Source organism: Hyalella azteca, unplaced genomic scaffold, assembly GCF_000764305.2.
Source record: "Hyalella azteca isolate HAZT.00-mixed unplaced genomic scaffold, Hazt_2.0.2 contig13886, whole genome shotgun sequence".
Lineage (NCBI taxonomy): Eukaryota > Metazoa > Arthropoda > Malacostraca > Amphipoda > Hyalellidae > Hyalella > Hyalella azteca.
The window spans coordinates 75,067-93,416 of NW_025943791.1; the positions used below are offsets into that span (position 1 = coordinate 75,067).

Genomic DNA, 18,350 nt, shown 5'->3' on the forward strand with positions numbered 1-18,350 from the left:
AAACTCTGCTTTTGTGTCCATACATGAGCTCTGTGTGGTGTGCTCTGTGTGGTGTGCTCTATGTCTAGTGTTGTGTATATCTGCTCATATAAACTCTCTAAACTCAATTATAGCTAGGAAAATGGCATGAGCTATGCAGATTCGAAATGAAAAAGTTAATTTGGGAATTTGAGTTAAACGTAGTTGTATGCTTCCTGTGTTAAGATTATGTTTCGATTCAGGGGACAGACGTTTGTTTTCGTCACTTTATATGACGAGTTGAGAGGACCTATTATTTTGTGGGAGATATATTTACAAATTTCTATTTTCCCCACATCAAAATTAGTCATGCTAAACATATATATATCCTTGTGTGTAGAGTTGCCATGTAGTTGTATTTTAACTCGAATTGCGTGCTGTGCTGTGTAGTCCACCACGATACAAGTGAGGTCGTCTTGAACTGTAGACGTTACATCCATTCTGATGAACCACATTCCTCTTGTGTAAACTCATGGACTCACTCCGTTGTACTCTGTACACGAAAAATCATCTGCTATCCGTGTTCGCATTTCCTCTTGAACAAATGTGAGAATATAAATTGACGTTGAATATAAGCAGGTAGGAGACAATCTTTATTCTTTCTCTAGACTCCTTTCAGTTGAGTGGAGTTGTGACAAGAGAAAATAATGAGACAGTGTCCAAGTAGTGAAGCACTTTTCACTTTGTGTATATCATCCTGACCCAGTTTGGCCTGAAAAAACAGTATGATCTTCTGTGTGTTTTCTCCGATTGCTTAATTTTGTACTATTATTCAATTTTTTGTACTATTTTGCAACAAAGTTGCCAGACGGTCTTTTTTCCGGATCAATCCCGCGATTTACTTTTTTCAATTGCGTTGGCCGGTTAAAATTTATGATAGGGGTACTTCCTAATTAAATTTTAAAATCTGTAAAAAAAAATTTTTTGCATCGGAACCTACAAATATACTAGTATATCTTGAGTTATAAGCATTTTTTGGCCCCTTTTTTGTTCGTGGACTTTTGTTCGGTCGTTTTTTAGGCCATCTGGAAACCCTGAATTATGTACCACTACGTCCTGGAGAAATATACTTCGTGGTACGCATATGTACCACTTCGGAGTCAATATGTTAAGTGCAGAATATGTATCAATATTTGGACGGTATATATTAAGCGTTTTAATCTTCTGATTGGATGATACCGAATGGGCTTCCTGCATTCTTTGTTTTTAATCTGAGTAGAATATTCGATAATACAGCGCTTGCGTTGCTCAAAGTTGTTCCATGGTTACAGAGCACGAAATCATGACACAAACATTTTTGAGGTCATTTCCAAAATTTCATTCTTCCAAACTCGATATTTTATCACGTCTCTCAAATTAAAGAAAATTATGATTCAATTATTTCGAACGCATACAGTTGATCGTATTCGAACACAACCGAATTCGCAGAATTTCCATTCGTTTTGACCGTTCTGTAATAACCGTGCCTAAGTGTTGTTCTGTAGCTAAATATTGTTCTATACCTAAATATTGTTCTTTACCTAAATATTGTTCTATACTTATATATTGCTCCATGCCTAAATATTGTTCTATGCCCAAATATTGCTCTATACCTAAATATTGCTTTATGCCTAAATATTGTTCTGTATCTAAATATTGCTCTATACCTAAATATTGTTCTATACCTAAATATTGCTCTATACCTAAATATTGTTCTACATGTACCTAAATATTGTGCTCTAGGTAAGAGCGCACACATGTGTCCGTCCATCCGTCGGACACGGTTTCCTGTAACTCGCGATACTGTCACCGCTCCTACAGCGCCTGTGCACCGCACCATGGCTAGTGCCCACTGTATAGTGTACCATGTCACTGTGAACTGCACTATCAAATTACACAGTATAGCGTGTCCAGTGCACAATATCGCGTTTCCAGTACGCAGTATAGCGTGTCCAGTGCACAATATAGCGTGTCCAGTGCACAGTATAGCGTGTCCAGTACACAGTATAGAGTGTCCAGTGCACAGTATAGCGTGTCCAGTACGCAGTATAGCGTGTTCAGTGCACAGTGTAGAATGTTATTGTAGTGCACCCGCCTACTATAAGATCGTAGGTAGTCTGGCTTATAACCACTAACTTATCAAACGAAGCAACGCTGTCGCAACCCAGCAGGTGGCAGAGGTGTTATGGAAGTAGTGGTATATAGGATAATTCCTACTATTGCTGAGAAATCATCTATCGCATATTCGCAGACAGCTGTCAGTTGTAGGTCTAAATTTGCTTGGACTGATGTGAATGCATTTTTATAATTAAAAGACGTTTAAAATTTTAAATACTTTATAAAATTCTACAACGTCTCAATAATGACAGTGTAATGCATATGTGTTCTTTTGAGATAATCTAAGGCAGTGTTCTTGAGGGTGATCCAACAGTGATCCGACGCTGCTAGAGAATATTTGCTGAGAAATAAATTTTAACCTTTTTGTTTTAAAAAAGACGGGAAATAAGCGTAGATATTTTTAATTGATATTCTCATCAAATTTTAAACTAGCTGGACCATAGTAAGCAGAGTTTAGACAGCAGTTTATACAATTGAATCTACGGAAATGTTCGATCAATTTTCACTATAGATGTTCTCAATTACTTGCCTCAAATTTACAGAACTATTAAGTAGACCAAATTGTACAGAGGATTTTGCGGAAAATTTGTCAGGATGCTTGCCGGTTCAAGTTTGATTTCAGACCTGAACCGCATCAACTCTTTGTTGATAAACTGCACAAATACTGTCCAAGATATTAACAGTGAAAGGTTTACGGTGAAACGTGAAATGAAAGCTTTTCTGACAAGTCCTGACAAGTCTGAGGCGTTGAATTCCTCAGGGCAAGAAGCTGAATCGCAAATTGATACTTTTATCAGTGTTGATGAAAACAAAGATAAGCAAAAGACAGTGGGCCTTCTGGAAACTGAGACGCCTAAATCTTCAAGTTCAGTTGCACATCCTTCACTGAAGATCGACAACGAAGATTTAGACGAGATCCAATGGTCCCATAAACAAAATTCTCGCAAGGATGATGAAAACAGCTGCTCAGAGAAAAACCCCGACGAAAATGACACCAAGTTTATGTGCTCTCTTAAGGACTCAGTGCAAACAATCCCCTCGGACGAGGCTCCGGCATATGCACGGCAAACAACAGTAAGCGTTCCTAAGAGCATTCTTAAGACCAGGCACAGCTCGCCTACTGCTACTCCTCCCGTTCGCAAATTTGCTCAATATCTGCGCGAGAAAAATAGCGTTGCGCAGAACGACGACCCCTCTTCAGTTGTGACGTACCGCAAGAAGGTCAAGTTTGACCTCAGTCCTCAGCATGACCTAGGCGATGAGGATAATAAATTTACGGGGTCGCAGCACGACGTTTATTTTGTGAGTGAAGATGGCGTGCGAAATAAAGGCTTGGCGTATGCCGCGTCGCCATACAGCGATCACAATCAGTTGTATAATCATATGCAAGACGACGGAGTAATCAATACAACATCACATCAAGAGTATTCTGATTATTATGAGATTTCATTACAAAATGATGATGATATTCTGAAAGTATCTATGAACGAAAATAGTTACTTTGAAGATAATACAGCTGATCGCCAAGGCATTGACCAATCAAACAAGAACCAGGGTGCTGCCGTGAGCACGGCTCTGTGCGAGGTGCCCACTTCTCAGGTTTCCAGCACTACAGGTATTTAAAGAATTGTATGATATTTAATAAATAATATCCTAAAACATTTTAATATAATATGGTTATTCTTTATTGAAAATGTATTGATCATGGCTTCAGTCAATATCCAAATAAAATAAATAAATTTTATCTCAAATATAATTGCGTCTGTCGAAAACTAGCTTGGATTTTGTCAGCTTATATAGTTGAATTAGGTTTTTCGGTAAAGTATTTGGGTAAATGAATAGATTTTATTGATTTTTATTTTGCGGAACATATATTTCCGCAAAATATACATTTTGCAGTTCCGCAAATTATACATTTTGCGGATGCGATATATGTGATATATGTGATATATATGTGATATATATCACATATATATTTTTCATACATGAACATATATTCAATAAGAAGGTGCCACCCAGGTTCTATTGCTACAGAAAAAAGCGGTTCCAGTCTTGTGAAAAAAACTAAAATAGTATTTTGACTGGCCGCACCATCAGAGTTTGTAACATTTGAATGTCCGAAATCAAATAACATCCTTCGACTGGCATATCCTGGACAAATCGACAGATACATAATGTAAAAAAGACTTTATATGGCATCCTGAATATCATAAGAATGAAAGCCAGAAGTAAAATCAAATTCGAAATCACAAATTCTGAAAGTGCTCAGAAAATGAAGTTTACAACAAAAAAACGTCGTTGCTATTGAAATTCATATTAGAGCGCTTTCTTGGTTTCAACTTTGTAGCATGATAACTTGTTATCCTCTAAATAAGTTTCTAAGAAGCGCTATCATTGAATGATCTCATAAATGTGAAATTATTTATTCTTTCACAGACAGTTTACTGCAAAAGGCGTCAAAAAATATGTTTAAGGTTTAATCGAATATCTCTTAAATTTTGCTACTTTTACTGAACGAAATGAGAAATCCTCAAAAGAAAATATTTACACAACAAATGTAGTTGTGTCTCCTGGTCTCACAATTGTAATTTATTAATTATCAGAAAATCCCATCAGTAATTTCATACCATTTATCTATTGGCAACATGAATAGTATTCACTGTGATTTGAAATACTCTTTTCTTATCACAAGCAGCAAGCTCTGTTGTTGGGGACTGATCAATAAATAAACATTATCTGACCCCGAACACTTTGCCAATGATCGCAAATAAAAAGGATGAATAAACACTGCTAAGTTAAGAACTATAATAACAAAATGAACGATAAATACAAGAAAACAAAATACAAAACTATAAACCGCGTGTCTTTCTAGCCCTTGCCTTAATCATGTCCTAGGTTCGGAGCCCCGCTGAAAAACACAAATAAATACAAATTAAGGACTCGAATTAACGCAACACTAACAAATAAATATAACACACAATGATAAACTAATATAAATAATAATATTAAATATCAACAAAAGGCCACCACTATATCAACACGAAGATCAACACACGATAAACAATTCAAGTACTAACCTCTGTGGTGGATCACATAACAATGACGAGGTACATGGCGGGTCTACACGAGGTGACTTCATAGTTCACTCAAAAACAAAATGACAATCCTAACTATCGATGAAATTATTATATTTAAAAGCTGTCCCTAACACTGTTACTATGAGAACGTCAACTTTGATATAATGACTTCAAGTGAGTAACTCAAACGGGTCAAATAACCGTTTATGAGTTTACTGTAGTAGAATATAATATTAATCTGATAAATCAAGGCTGAAATATGATCACACTATGATCGTAAGTGTCGAGTCAGTTTTCGAGATGCTCTAGAAATGGCTGGGTTAAATTGTGCCGGCTGTTCTTAGTTTTAAATGCCAGTTAAATCACTTAAATGGCGCTGGATGAATTTGATGCTACAAATTGTGGTGGTGCGCCCAATCTCCAAAATTTATAGTGATATTTTTTTGTAAATTTACTGCGAGTTTCTGGATTTTTTTGGTCAAAAAATGGTAATGAAGCATAGAAAATATGATAAAACTAGCCACAGACAGCTATTTGTCGCGTCAGCTCTCAAATAACTCCTGCCAAGCATCAAAGCCGTTTAATAGGGACCATCTAAATTATGCATTTAAAAAATAGCTACTACCGTCCTACCATATAAGATAACATTTTTCTGTTAATCAAATTTGTAAATAGCTATTTTGAAGTCGTAGCTTTTTCTGCTAATAAAATTTATAAGTAGCTATTTTGAAGTACTAACCTTTTCTGTTAAACAAATTAATAAATAGCTATTTTGAAGTACTAGCCTTTTCTTTTAATCAAATTTATAAATAGCTATTTTGAAGTACTAGCCTTTTTTTAATCAAATTAAAAATAGCTATTTTGAAGTACTAGCCTTTTCTTTTAATCAAATTAATAAATAGCCATTTTGAAGAACTAGCTTTACAAATGAAGCTATCATTTTTGCCAGGGCTGCTGCAGATCTCGCCCACGGGGGTGCGGCCAGACAGAGCGGTCGGACAGGAGGTCGCTGACAAATGGTCTACGCTTGACAGCGGGGATCGTCAAGCTCGACATGAAGTCGTGCACCGACGCAACCTCGCCTTCGTCTGCACCACGAATGAACATTTCGACTCCACACAACAAACAGCGATGCAACAGGAGAACACAATGCAGTTTAGTGCCATCAATGCTGAGGGATTTACTGAACAGGAAAAAATAGAAGATGAAGTTATATATGCGGATGATGAAAAATCCAGATCTGTGCACGATCATGAGCAAGATTCCGGCGATGATATCTTCAGTGGGCCAGTGGAAGGGCAAGCTGATAACAATAGTAAGGAAACAATGGAAACGTTCTGTGCAGATAAAGGCTTAACATCGCCTCCTCATTTCCACGTACGGAGAACAAGTGCATCCACCATAGAGAATAAAAGCCCTGATATGGAAACTCCAATCCACTTCGCCAACATCGTCGAAATCGTGCACAGCGACGTCGTGAGGACGAGCTACGAACAAGACGATGACTCAGAAGTGACTCGTCTCATCGTGAGCGAGAGTAGCGAGACTCCCGCACCTGTACAGTCGTTAATTGCATCTGAAATACGTGAGAATGATAACGACCAAGACCGCATTGAGGAGCAAAAAAATGATGGGGCTCTAGATGACTGTACCAGTGATATAATAGAGTTTGAAAAACTCGATAAAGTGAGTAATCATTCTGACGATGAAGAAGAATATGATGATGACGATGGCACAATGATCGTCCGTGACGAAGATGAGAACGAGAAATTTAATTCTCATCGCCCGTCTACTTCCTCGTCAATTCATAAAGCTGACTGCAACGAGGCTCCGACGAAGCCTACTCCTTTATTTCCAGAAGGCAATACGCAGCCCGTGAGCGATTCAAACGATCACATTGACAACGAAGGAATCAAGGGCCCTGCTGGTCGACTGGACGCCAAAGGAGTCGGATTTAATCCTCTACAAAGTCTCGACTTATCTCGCCTGCAGAGCGAGCGAGGCGTGTACTCAAGGATGTTCTTACGACAATTCAAAGGAGGAATTTACAAAAAGAAACAACTTTCTTCTCTTCCAGCGGAAGTGGAGGTAAAAGGATCGGATCATACATCCTCATCTCCTTCTGATGCCCATCAATCTTCTCGCTCTCTTATTAATGAGGCCAAATCACTTCCAGCATCCTGCACGTCACAAGTCAAAGAGCCTCATGACAAGCTCTTATCTCACCATCAACCACCTCACACTTATGCTCTTGCATCTGAATCAGATTTAAATATTCAACCTAGCAAGGCTACACCTGCAGGCCACAAGCAACCTCATCCAGATACCAGCTCCGGTCATCAAGAATTGCTCCAGAAAATGGATCGCATGTCATCTGCTATTGATGAACTAATTTCAACGTATCCTCGATACCCCAAAAACGTATCTTGTCCTTTGAGCAAAATAAGCACACATGCTCCACTAAAAAATTATTCAGAGAAAAATTATTCTGGTGTAAATGCAAAGTTTAGGACGATCGGCAGGCAATGCAGGATTTCAGCATCACTAGGCCTATCTTTCTTGATTGCTTTCTTTCTTTACCTTATAAGTATTTACGCCTTATTATCCATCATTGTCCGATATTCGGATGTAGCTTTTCGGTGCCATGGGATCGTTCCAATTTGAGGGCTCCATTAACAAGAATAATAATTGATTGGCTATTTCGAATTTCTTCCGAAAATTCTAATTTTTTCTCAGAACTATCATTTTCAATTGATTGGCAATTATTTTGGACCACATGAATCACTAGATAAATATTAGTTGTTTGTATTCTGGCTCACTTTTGTTTTTCTTTAGTGTTGCCACGACGAGTTTTCATAACCATGAAATACAGAACTACTGATAGTAATGAGTATGAACTACTAATTGTAATGATTTATTTAGCAATAAAACTTTTCCGCAAGTTAATTGAAAATTAATTCCGCATTTAAAGCATTCTGAAAGCATGAAAACATTCATTGGAAGCGCCATGAATAGATTTATGAATAAGAAGATATTTCCTCATTAACGCACGTTAATGTACTCATTAACGTGACCTCATCGCAAATATAAACCCAGCACGTTAGATGGCTTGCTTTAATCATAATCGTTTGTTTATGTAGGGACTCTAATGTTTCATTTGAACCTCGCGTGTGTTTTTTTTTTATTTATATTCTCAATGTCAAGCATTTGATGCTATGTGAAAGCGAAGCCACTTTTGTGGTCATGTTAACGAGGTCTCGAAGTTTCACTTCTTCCTTTCTAGCATCTTATGTAGATAATTTTTTTATAAATAGCATTCATTTCATGGTCGATCGACCGTTATATTCATGTTTGTATACTTGCTTTACCACGACTATCCTCAAAATTAATTATTAGCGCTTCGATTTTTGTTTGATTTCCCACGTACGAAGTTCTAATATATTTTAATTTAAATCAGTCTTCCGGAATTGACTTAATAAAACTTTTTAGTCACCTTCAAATTTTCTAAAATATTAACATGTCATTGAGTTTCTACATCTTGTAAACTACGCAAATTACTTTAGCAGAACTTCTCGTCTCAGCTGCAAAATGTTGCCCCGTTCTTTTATTGACATCTGACTTGACCATACGAGTATACCCGTACGGGACAATGTCTGTAGTTTATCCTGTCGTCAACATCTTAATAGAATTAGTGAAGGGCGAGCAATACAATCGCTCTTTTGTAGCGCTCAAGTTGACAGAGTTTGAATCACGAGCCAACTGCAACGGTCTTGCAGTTGCAACCCTTTACTCTTACCTATAACGGTACTGTTCTAATCATGCTTCTCCTTACCTTACGATTAACTTCTTCTCATGCCTCTCTGTGTCACTCATCACATTTATTTTTTCTTCTCGTACTCCTCTTTACTTCTAACTAAGTACTCTACTCGTACACAGTTCTGCTTAGCTCTCACCGTACTAACTCTCTTCACCTCTGCAGTTTTCAGCAACACCATTGTGAGTAGTTCAGCGTGGGCGGTGGAGTTCATCATGCTAACTACGTTGCTTATCAGAAATACGATTCGTTGGCAACACAAATTAAAGGCATTAGAGATATCGCGTGCGCTCGGCTCTTAATTCTGAGCATGCGCATACTCAGAATTGGGTGAGTTGGACGCATGTAGCTGAAACTCAAGCGGCGAGGTCACTTATATATAATGAAAAAATATTGCCATGAACTAAAATTAGTATTTTTTCCTAAATTTATTATATACTAAACCTGAAATTTACGGTTTACAAAAATGTGCGGATGGAAGCCGCGGTCAGCATCGGCTCGTCCTGCTTGACAGCTGATGAGCAGCAACGGCATGCAGAAAGCCTCGTTAGCACGAGAAATGCACGTACACGAAGCATAAAAGTACATTCGTGATTTTCTTCGACAACAGTTGTTTGAAGAAAGATTCTGCGTAAAGAGTCAGTAACAATTAGTCATCAGTGGGTGACCGGAGCACAGAAGCTGAGGTTGCCAATATATCGCGATGCACGCAGCTGATATCAGTGACAGAGCACTGAACGGATGATAAGACCTGGTCGCGGGGTGATAAGACCTGGTCGCGTTGGCTTCCAACAAATGATTGTCTTTTTAACCAAACACTGATTATTTGCTCTAATAATAAAATGAGCGCATAAAAATTAGACATCCAACAAGGAAGGATTAGAGGATATCGGATATATTGCGTAATCCATGAAAGGTAAACGTGGAAGGATACGCCATATTAGAAGAGCGCGTGTATATATTAAATTGTAGTAAGCGCAAGATTACGCTCACATCTATGCTTACTACAATTTACTTACTTACGCTCACGTCTAAGCGCAAGTAAGCTCACGTCTATCTCTGAATATAAGGAAGCAGAAATCAATACTTAATGATTGCTCTAGAAATTTGTATAAAAATAATTTATAGCGCTCTATAATACCTTTAGAAAGTGAATTCTTACAGAGGGGAGCCTTATTTCTAACTTTCCAAGCAAGCGAAGCGCATTTGTTCTGGTTTTTAATAATTACATTGTTGTGTTGCATTTGCCGCATGCCTCATGCACCGCACTGTTTAGTCATCAGGTACATGAGTGCATATGCTATTTTTTCAATTAAGATGTTAAAATAATTATACAATCAACGAAGCGCAATTCTTTCGCTTCTCAATTTGAATCTGCGCATCTAAAATCCTTTTTTTGCAACGTGAAATTTTGTGACGAAAGAAATATGTGTTTAGAGTTTTTTGATGAATCATCGTTAGTCAAATAATTGTGGTATCAGAGCGCGTCAGAATTGTAAGTACATTGCAAAACCACAGCGGTAGCGAAAGCATTGTAGTATTTATTACTTTGCAATTCCCAAATTACAAATGGCTGATGAAGTGTTTATTCATATTATGTTTTATCATTATTCTTAGAATGAGTATTATAATTCTTAGTATGAGTTATAGTTATTCTTTGTATGAGTAAACCGAACAGTTTTTAAGCCCTTGAGCGATTTCTTTACATTTAAATTATTTTGTTAGATTCATTCGAGAACTTTACATGCATTCAATATGTTTAAACACATTCAACAGTATTCATTTGTAGACGTCTCGAATCGTTTGTACAACGTATAAATAATTTTAAAATAGCAGAGATATTCGAAAACGTTCGAATGATGAAGTGGAGAGTTATTTCTCCAAATGAAAAATCAACATGCGTTCCGTTACACCACTTCATCCGTACTACAACAAAACTGCAAGCCTCCGCTATTTGACTAAACGTTGTAGAATTTCTAAAAATCATTCAGATACAAACAGAACTATGTAATGAAATAAAATATAGAAAATTATTTATAAATCAGGTGTCTATTTGCCCACGCTAGCCAGGAAATTACCACACATGTTGGAAAACCTCTTTATTTCGCCTCTTTTAAACCAGTTTTCAGTCTATTGACCATTTGACTAATTGTGGCCTTTACTCCTCAATTGATACTAGGTTCATGAATTCTGTCATGGCGTTTCATGCCTCAAGATAGAATCAGTGCGAGTATTTATGCATTTTCTATGATAAAATCTGTAGCCAATTGAGCTGTATTTTCCGTGAAACTGTCTGATCTCATTTCTCAATAATGCACTTGGTCTTTAGTTGGTTCGAAATCCGGTAGACATGTGTAAGATCGCGGCATTTGTAAAAATACGTTTCTAACATCAGATGTTCATAATTAAAGAAAGAACGCTCCGTGTTTTATTGTATTTTTATTTTTCTTTGTGAATATTTCGGGAACGTAGTTCGAGTGAAAACATCGTAACAAGTTGTTAAAAAAAACTAATCGTAGCACATTTTTTCGTGTCAATATTTGATGACAAATATTCATTCAATATAGAGCATGGTGATTATTTATCTGACGCTTTCTGCTGGTTTTTGTGAAAGTCGCAGCTCTGGAATAACCAATCTGAGGTCTACAGCACGGCTGTGGTCATGGCGATCATCTTCCTGTTGTACTGACTGGTGCTGAGCAGCGACAGCATAAAGGACGCCACGTCAGCACGCGGGATCCTGTGAGCGCCTTTGTTGCCTTTCACGAAATACGCTTCCTCTGTCACCGAGACCGGGTTGCCTGCGACACCAGGTTACGTTAGACTTTTAGCTAATAACTCGCACATTACTTCATTACCACAACCGCCCACCTTGAAGTATTATATATTAGGTTCAAGCGTTAAACTTCTATCTCATCACTCACACGTTTCTTTCTACATCCCACATACCATTTATAATATAGCATATTCGAGCGTTACACCCACAGCCTATAACTTGTAAAGATTGATGCTGATAACTTGTAATAATTGATGCTGATTGATAAAGATTGATGCTGGAAGTATACTGAAACTCAGAGGCTAGCGAGAGGATGGAGCACGAATTGAGGCAAGTATATTGTTTTCAGGTACAGGGCTGGTGATGAACTAACGAGGAGCAAAACGGCTATGACTAAGTTAACACAAGAATGAACTGTTTCTTAGTAAGTTTGATTCAAGAAGTCAGGCGGGATGTTGCTACAAACTCTTATTACTACCTACTTCCCATATATCAGTATAATAAATCAGGCTCGAGCGATAACTTCTAGCTTTTAACTCGCAGATTACTAATTACAGCTAATATAAATACATTATAGAGGCGATAGAGACTTTATATGTGCATGAAAGTTGTAGGAGTTCCGCATTGATGAACAACTATAAAACAAAGTTCACACCACACTGCCGGGCACGTGCCAGGCATATGCCAGTCACGATCCACTCCAATATTCTTTAATACATTTTCCTAATAAGCATTCACACCACGGACAGGGCATGTGCTTCGCACGGTTAATGTGAATTCTTCTATATAAATGCAGTAAAGAATATTGGACTGTACCGTGACTGGCATATGCCCGGCACGTGACCGGCAGTGTGGTGTGAACCCGGCCAAAAGCATTGCTTCTGATCCCTTTTGGGAAGAATAAATTTGGGTTTACACTAATTCTGATCTTAAATGAAACAAATAATTCAACAACTAAGCAACGAATTAAAAAAAAGTGCGTATGTCTCATTATCTAAGATAAGATCCCTGCTATTATTCGAAGAATTAATACTTCATACCGACATTTTCACGAGTATTGATATTTGAACAACACTCTGACACTTGGTTGTCCACATTATTAAGTCATTTAAGACACCTGATAGATCGCCCTTGCCGAGCCCAGGCGGCCTGACGACGGTGTAGTCGAGGTCCTGACACTGCTCGCTCAGGAAGGTCTCCATGGCTCGCATATTGCACAGCACAGGCTTGATCAGCGGCACCAGCAGCCAGTTCACGAAGAACCCGCCGTTTGCAGCTGTCGTAGCTGTACGTGAAAAATTTCTGTCTTAAAACCTAAGATGCGTATAAAAAGTTCCTTTTGTTTTTTACTTTTTGTTGAACTTTGCAAAAGATTTAGAAAATGTATATTTTTATTAAATACTCCACACAGGCCATATTTTTGTTGCCAGAATATTCCGTCTGAAAACCTTATATGCGTATAAAATGTTCCCGTTGTTTTCAATTTTGTTGAACTTTGAAAAAGATTTACAAAATTTATATTTTCATTAAATACTCCTTATGGTACTTTAAGCCACATTTTTGTTGCCAAAATATTCCGTCTTAAAACCTTATATGCGTAAATAAATTTCCCTTTGTTTTTAACTTTTGTTGAACTTTGAAAAAGATTTATTAATAACGAATGTTATTACTTGAAATTACTTGTTATCGAATGTTATTACTTGAACACAATTGAAATTGTGACCCTGATGGTAACCAAATTGTATCTATTAAAAAAATTTACATATAATAATGATCAATCCTACGAATTTTTTTACGGTAACAGTGAAAAAAAGAATATTTATATTGCAAGCAAATAAATCCCAAGAGACAATTTCTTACACTACTTGAATAAAATATCATTCATCCGACGTTTCAATGTTATGAAATTCATTTAGTTAAATAATTGCGAGTTTGGCTTACAAATAAATGGCATACTGTGTCAGTAGTAAGAAAGGATGCCTTATTCGTCATGAAGCTGTGTCTCGATGGATCAATAGTTCCAGTTCAGGTTTCTTGAGTTGCAGTTTTGACTAAATGATTGTCGGTTTACATACAATACTTTACATCTGTACACAGCGCGCGCTTCTTCTTCTCCAAGCGCATATCAAGTCTCGACGATGTGATAGAAACCGGAGTATACTTTGCAAACTTTCCGACACATGTTGGTGAAGCCTACCTATTAAAGCTGGTAGTTATTACCAGCGTAGAGGCGAATGTGGGTACTCACTGTCAGTGTACCATGACGTCATCATCACGAGTGAAGAAAATGTGGGTACTCACTGTCAGTGTACCATGACGTCATCATCACGAGTGAGGAGAATGTGGGTACTCACTGTCAGTGTACCATGACGTCATCGTCACCAGCTTGCGAATGTTGTTCTTCCTCATGGCCTCCACGATGGCTTTCATGGAGTCGGTGTAGCCTCTGTAATGCGTTCACAAATTCAGCAAGTTTATGTTACATCCCCTTCACTTATTTATCGCTTTCAACGGTGAATAAAAACAGACAGCGATGCATAAGTTTCATCGGTGAACCATTCATGGTGAAGCTAAATAATTCAGTCAACGAATTTACAGGTAAAAAATCTATTAATATTGCTTGGCACACTAAGGACCAGTAGATATTAATATACTTGGGAATTGGTAATTTTAAAACCTTATAAGGTTATTCGTCAAATTAATTTGAATGACATATGCAACACAATGCGTATACATTCGAGCATGCTAGCAGTCCACCACATCTGAATATATTATTATAATTTGAAGCATAACAAATTTGCTCGTAACATGGTACTGGCATGACGAACGATTCTATTAGCGTTAATTCTAGAGTATTTTTAGCTTTATTATATTCAAGTATTTCCCAATGAAAAACCCCTAATAATTTATTAGTATTTTTACGTTCGTCCAAAAATTTGACTTTAACTCTAAGAATTGTATTTGGATTAGATTTATAATTTCAACGCATTTTCAAATTCTCCAATTTAGTTTGTGGGAAATGAAAATAATTGTAAAATATTTTATATTGAAAGTTTGTAATTATTAATAATAAACTAGCGAACTAACGTAACGGGAGAGGCCCGCGGGAAGCCGAGGCAGGAGACGATGGCGTCGTGGTGCTCCAGCAGCGGCGTGAGGCTCGCCGCGTCCATCACGTCACCCCGCACCACCTGCACCATTACATATAATAATAATTAATAATAGTATTAATAATAATTATAATAAAGATGATAATAATAATGATGACGATAAAAAATAATAATAACCATTTTAATAATAATTAGAATAGGTCAAGTTTTTTTACCTATAAGGTAAAATGAAATTGCTGTTTCATAAAGTCATTTAGCATCATTTAGTCATTTACATATAGCCACAAGCCCACAACACTGCGCTGTAGCATTCGGCACTTCGAGGATCGAGGTTCGCACCCAGCAAAATAAGGGAGACTTTGTACAAAAAGCGATTACTCTTGTGTGATTCATCCTGACTCAATTAGACCCAGGGAAAATTGTGTATCAGTGATAATGCAGAAAGTGTTACTATTTGGACAAAATAGCACATTAATTTTTGTGAGCGCACTCATGACTCAGCAGCTACAACCGAGGCAGGATGAAGCCCATGTTTGGCCCCGCGGCGTCACTTCCATTCAAACATTTATTCTGTTGATTTAAGACTGCGTCGCAAGCGGGCTGGCTAGCTGCGTACACTCTGAACAGTGAACGGGTCATATTGTCAAAAAATATAACTCAGTACTCACTGCAGTGAGTGACAGAGCGCGCATTTTCTCGTCGACGAAAACTTAAAGTCACGGACGGACAGACGGACGGACGGACGGATGGACATGGCGTGCACAATAGTGAATTTAGTCCAAAAATGAGAAAATGCGCCTAAAAACACATATTGGGACACACTTTCTGCAAGTAGCACAGATACGCCTTCATGTTGAACCCAGCTGGGTCAGAATATTTACATAAGAGTGAAAAGTATGTCGGTATTTTGACAAGTTCAGCGCATTTCTACAACTGCACCTTTCATCACTAACTAAAACCACCTGCTAACCGTTCATCGCTCGCGCTAAAATTTTTCCCTACAGTTTGGTTTGCGTCAAATAATGCGTGGTTTGTATAACAAGGACTTAATTTGAGACAATTTGATGTATTGATGAAGAAATTATTAATATTAATTTAGATTTGGAACTTAGGTAATTTCTTCGCTGGTATATAAATGAATTTTCTGCAACTCAAGGTGAATGGTTGGTGTAAACCATGCAAGTCTAATAACCAAAACATCTGAAAGTTTTGTTAGTTCTTGATACCTATTCTCGTTAGGCTGATTAGGGTTAAAGCTCTGCCGTGTTCGAGTGAAAATAGGCACTTGTATTAATGAAATTTTGAAATGACGATGGAGCTGGAATTGGAATTGGGGTGCGTGGTGACCTACGGTCACGACCTTTAAATCGGTCATACACGCTGCCTAAAAAACTTTTACTAGCATAAAAAAAATTAAAAGTTCACACTCTTATGTTGACAAAAAAGTTCAAATATACCATATTCACAGCTGTCCTAAGAAAAAATATAAAAATTTGACAATCGCAAGATATTAAAACCACGTACTAAAACAATGCGGCACGTTCACACGTCTTCCCACCCTCCCCTCTCTCAACCCTCCATTCCTCAAGACTCCACTCTTATCATCCTCCTCCTCTCCCTCATCCTCCACACGTTCTCCAAATATCTCTTCACACTCTCAAACATAGCCGCAGTTGGTCTCCTAAACGTTTGTAATTTTTTTTTCAAATTTATGGTTTTAACAAACTGATAATGCCTGCATGACGTTATGGTTTTCACCAAAAACATAGAATGTTATTTACATGTCTTACAAATGATGTAACCAAATCATGAATGATGATGATATAATAATATATATATAATAATATAGCGCTTTCAGCGCTCATTAGGCTGTATAGGCCTTTCATGATGTCGTTGATTGGTCCTTCATTATTTACGTACGGCATGAATCGAGAAGAGATAAGATTGTGTATCGCTCTCGGGATACGATTACTCTGGGCTATGTCAAATAATAGTGATTATCTCACACTTCACTGCATGAAATAATTACTTCTATTAGCTTCCCAATTACATCGGTCTATCTCGTATCTTCCCTAAAATTAATTGTTCCACTTCATTCATAGCTGTCTATTTAGCAGCGTATTAAAAAGGTTAGTAATAACATTACTCATTAGTTAATAATTACTAACAGTGAGCTTGGAGTCCCGTATGGCGAGCTTGTCGGGGTTGCGGACGACAGCCGTGACGTCATAGCCCTTCTGCAGCGCCTGGGCCACGGCCTCCAGGCCAGTCTGGCCCGTCGCTCCAAATATTGCTATTCTCATCGCTAAATATTTTCAATCACCAATGAAAAGTGAATGTTCTTCTTTTCAGCTACTTATATTACGCTAACCGTTACTGGTGAGGACACAGTATTACAAAATCAAACACACGTTAGAATGATATTGTTGAGGGCGAATCAACGAATTAGAAATTCGTTTAAGTATTTCTGTAATTCATTGAAAGCGTTTTATTAGGTTCAGCATTAATTATATTTCAACAAATTGGAAGTACTTTAATTTTATTTAAATTACACGAAGGGACCACATTATTTTTTGAAAATATATGACAAAACAGTTTAAAAAGTGAAAAAAGGACTAATTTTCTAGATAAATGAAAGCTAGCGATGAATTTTGTGCAGTATGTTAAAAAATTGTTTGGCGTCGGTTACGCAAGTCATAATTTTTAAACACAAAATAAACCATTTGCACAAACCACATAAAGATTGAAGAGCAAGAAAATTTAAAATTCATTGCGCATCTGTGAGTTACTTAGCGTCTACTGACACTATACAATAATAGTATACATCAAAGAGAGTCTACACACTTGCAATCGACCGAATAGAACGCACTGCCGACAGTCTATCGATAATCTTCATCTGATACTGAAGCTACTGCCATCCCAATCAGACTGCTGACTGTGAGCCTGAAAAAAACACACACACACAAAAGAAGCACCGACCTTGGTTTCGGCATTTAAATATCATCGTCTACATTTTATAACTAATGACGATACATATCTTTGAGTTGGAACAAACACTTCTTTTTTGTATCCATTTGGTATTCTTAATTCCTTTTAAAAAAATTAATTCGTCCTTCAGTAACATTGGAATTGCAGTGAAGAGAATCTTCGGTCGTCTATAAATTCAAAGTATCTATCATCGTTAATGTTTTTAAAGTTCAAACAGCTGCTTTGCCCGGTATGTTTAAACTTCGATGAATCGATGTGAAATCATTGCTTGTCATAGACTCAAATTGTGTGCCTCCGGCCATGGAATATCTCTACTGACTACTATGAACAGTGTTGTATTGTATCGTTATAATTACTTTGATTTGCTCGAAGAAGCAAAAACTATATGTAAGCATATTATTTGCAGCCTTGAGCCGTTGAGCGGACTCCTGGAGACTGGAGTGGCTTGGCACAAGCCACAAGGGCTGTTG

The 18,350-nt window shown here is 37.4% G+C and overlaps 2 protein-coding genes across 2 annotated transcripts; one reads left to right on the forward strand and one right to left on the reverse strand.

The window, feature by feature from the left end:
* Window positions 1-2,709: 2,709 nt before the first annotated feature.
* Window positions 2,710-8,341, forward strand: LOC125178945. The gene is made up of 3 exons (XM_047883866.1): window positions 2,710-3,730; window positions 6,142-7,613; window positions 8,333-8,341. Exons 1-3 carry the CDS (start codon window positions 2,710-2,712, stop codon window positions 8,339-8,341), a joined length of 2,502 nt encoding a protein of 833 aa, XP_047739822.1.
* A 2,727-nt stretch (window positions 8,342-11,068) lies between these two features.
* LOC108670630 (flavin reductase (NADPH)) lies at window positions 11,069-17,359 on the reverse strand. Its single transcript, XM_018158100.2, has 5 exons — window positions 17,061-17,359; window positions 14,870-14,973; window positions 14,137-14,228; window positions 12,900-13,067; window positions 11,069-11,807 (listed from the first exon to the last, which is right to left on the reverse strand). Exons 1-5 carry the CDS (start codon window positions 17,193-17,195, stop codon window positions 11,650-11,652), a joined length of 657 nt encoding a protein of 218 aa, XP_018013589.1. The 5' UTR covers window positions 17,196-17,359; the 3' UTR covers window positions 11,069-11,649.
* Between the last annotated feature and the right edge of the window lie 991 nt (window positions 17,360-18,350).

Coding starts and splice junctions, on each gene's coding strand:
- LOC125178945 (XM_047883866.1), top strand. CDS start 2,710: ATGCTTGCCGGTTCAAGTTTGATTTCAGACCTGAACCGCATCAACTCT. Junction 3,731..6,141: donor TCAGGTTTCCAGCACTACAG/GTATTTAAAGAA, acceptor CATTTTTGCCAG/GGCTGCTGCAGATCTCGCCC.
- LOC108670630 (XM_018158100.2), bottom strand. CDS start 17,195: ATGAGAATAGCAATATTTGGAGCGACGGGCCAGACTGGCCTGGAGGCC. Junction 13,068..14,136: donor GACGTCATGGTACACTGACA/GTGAGTACCCAC, acceptor TTTCACGTACAG/CTACGACAGCTGCAAACGGC. Junction 11,808..12,899: donor CGGCAAGGGCGATCTATCAG/GTGTCTTAAATG, acceptor CTGGTGTCGCAG/GCAACCCGGTCTCGGTGACA.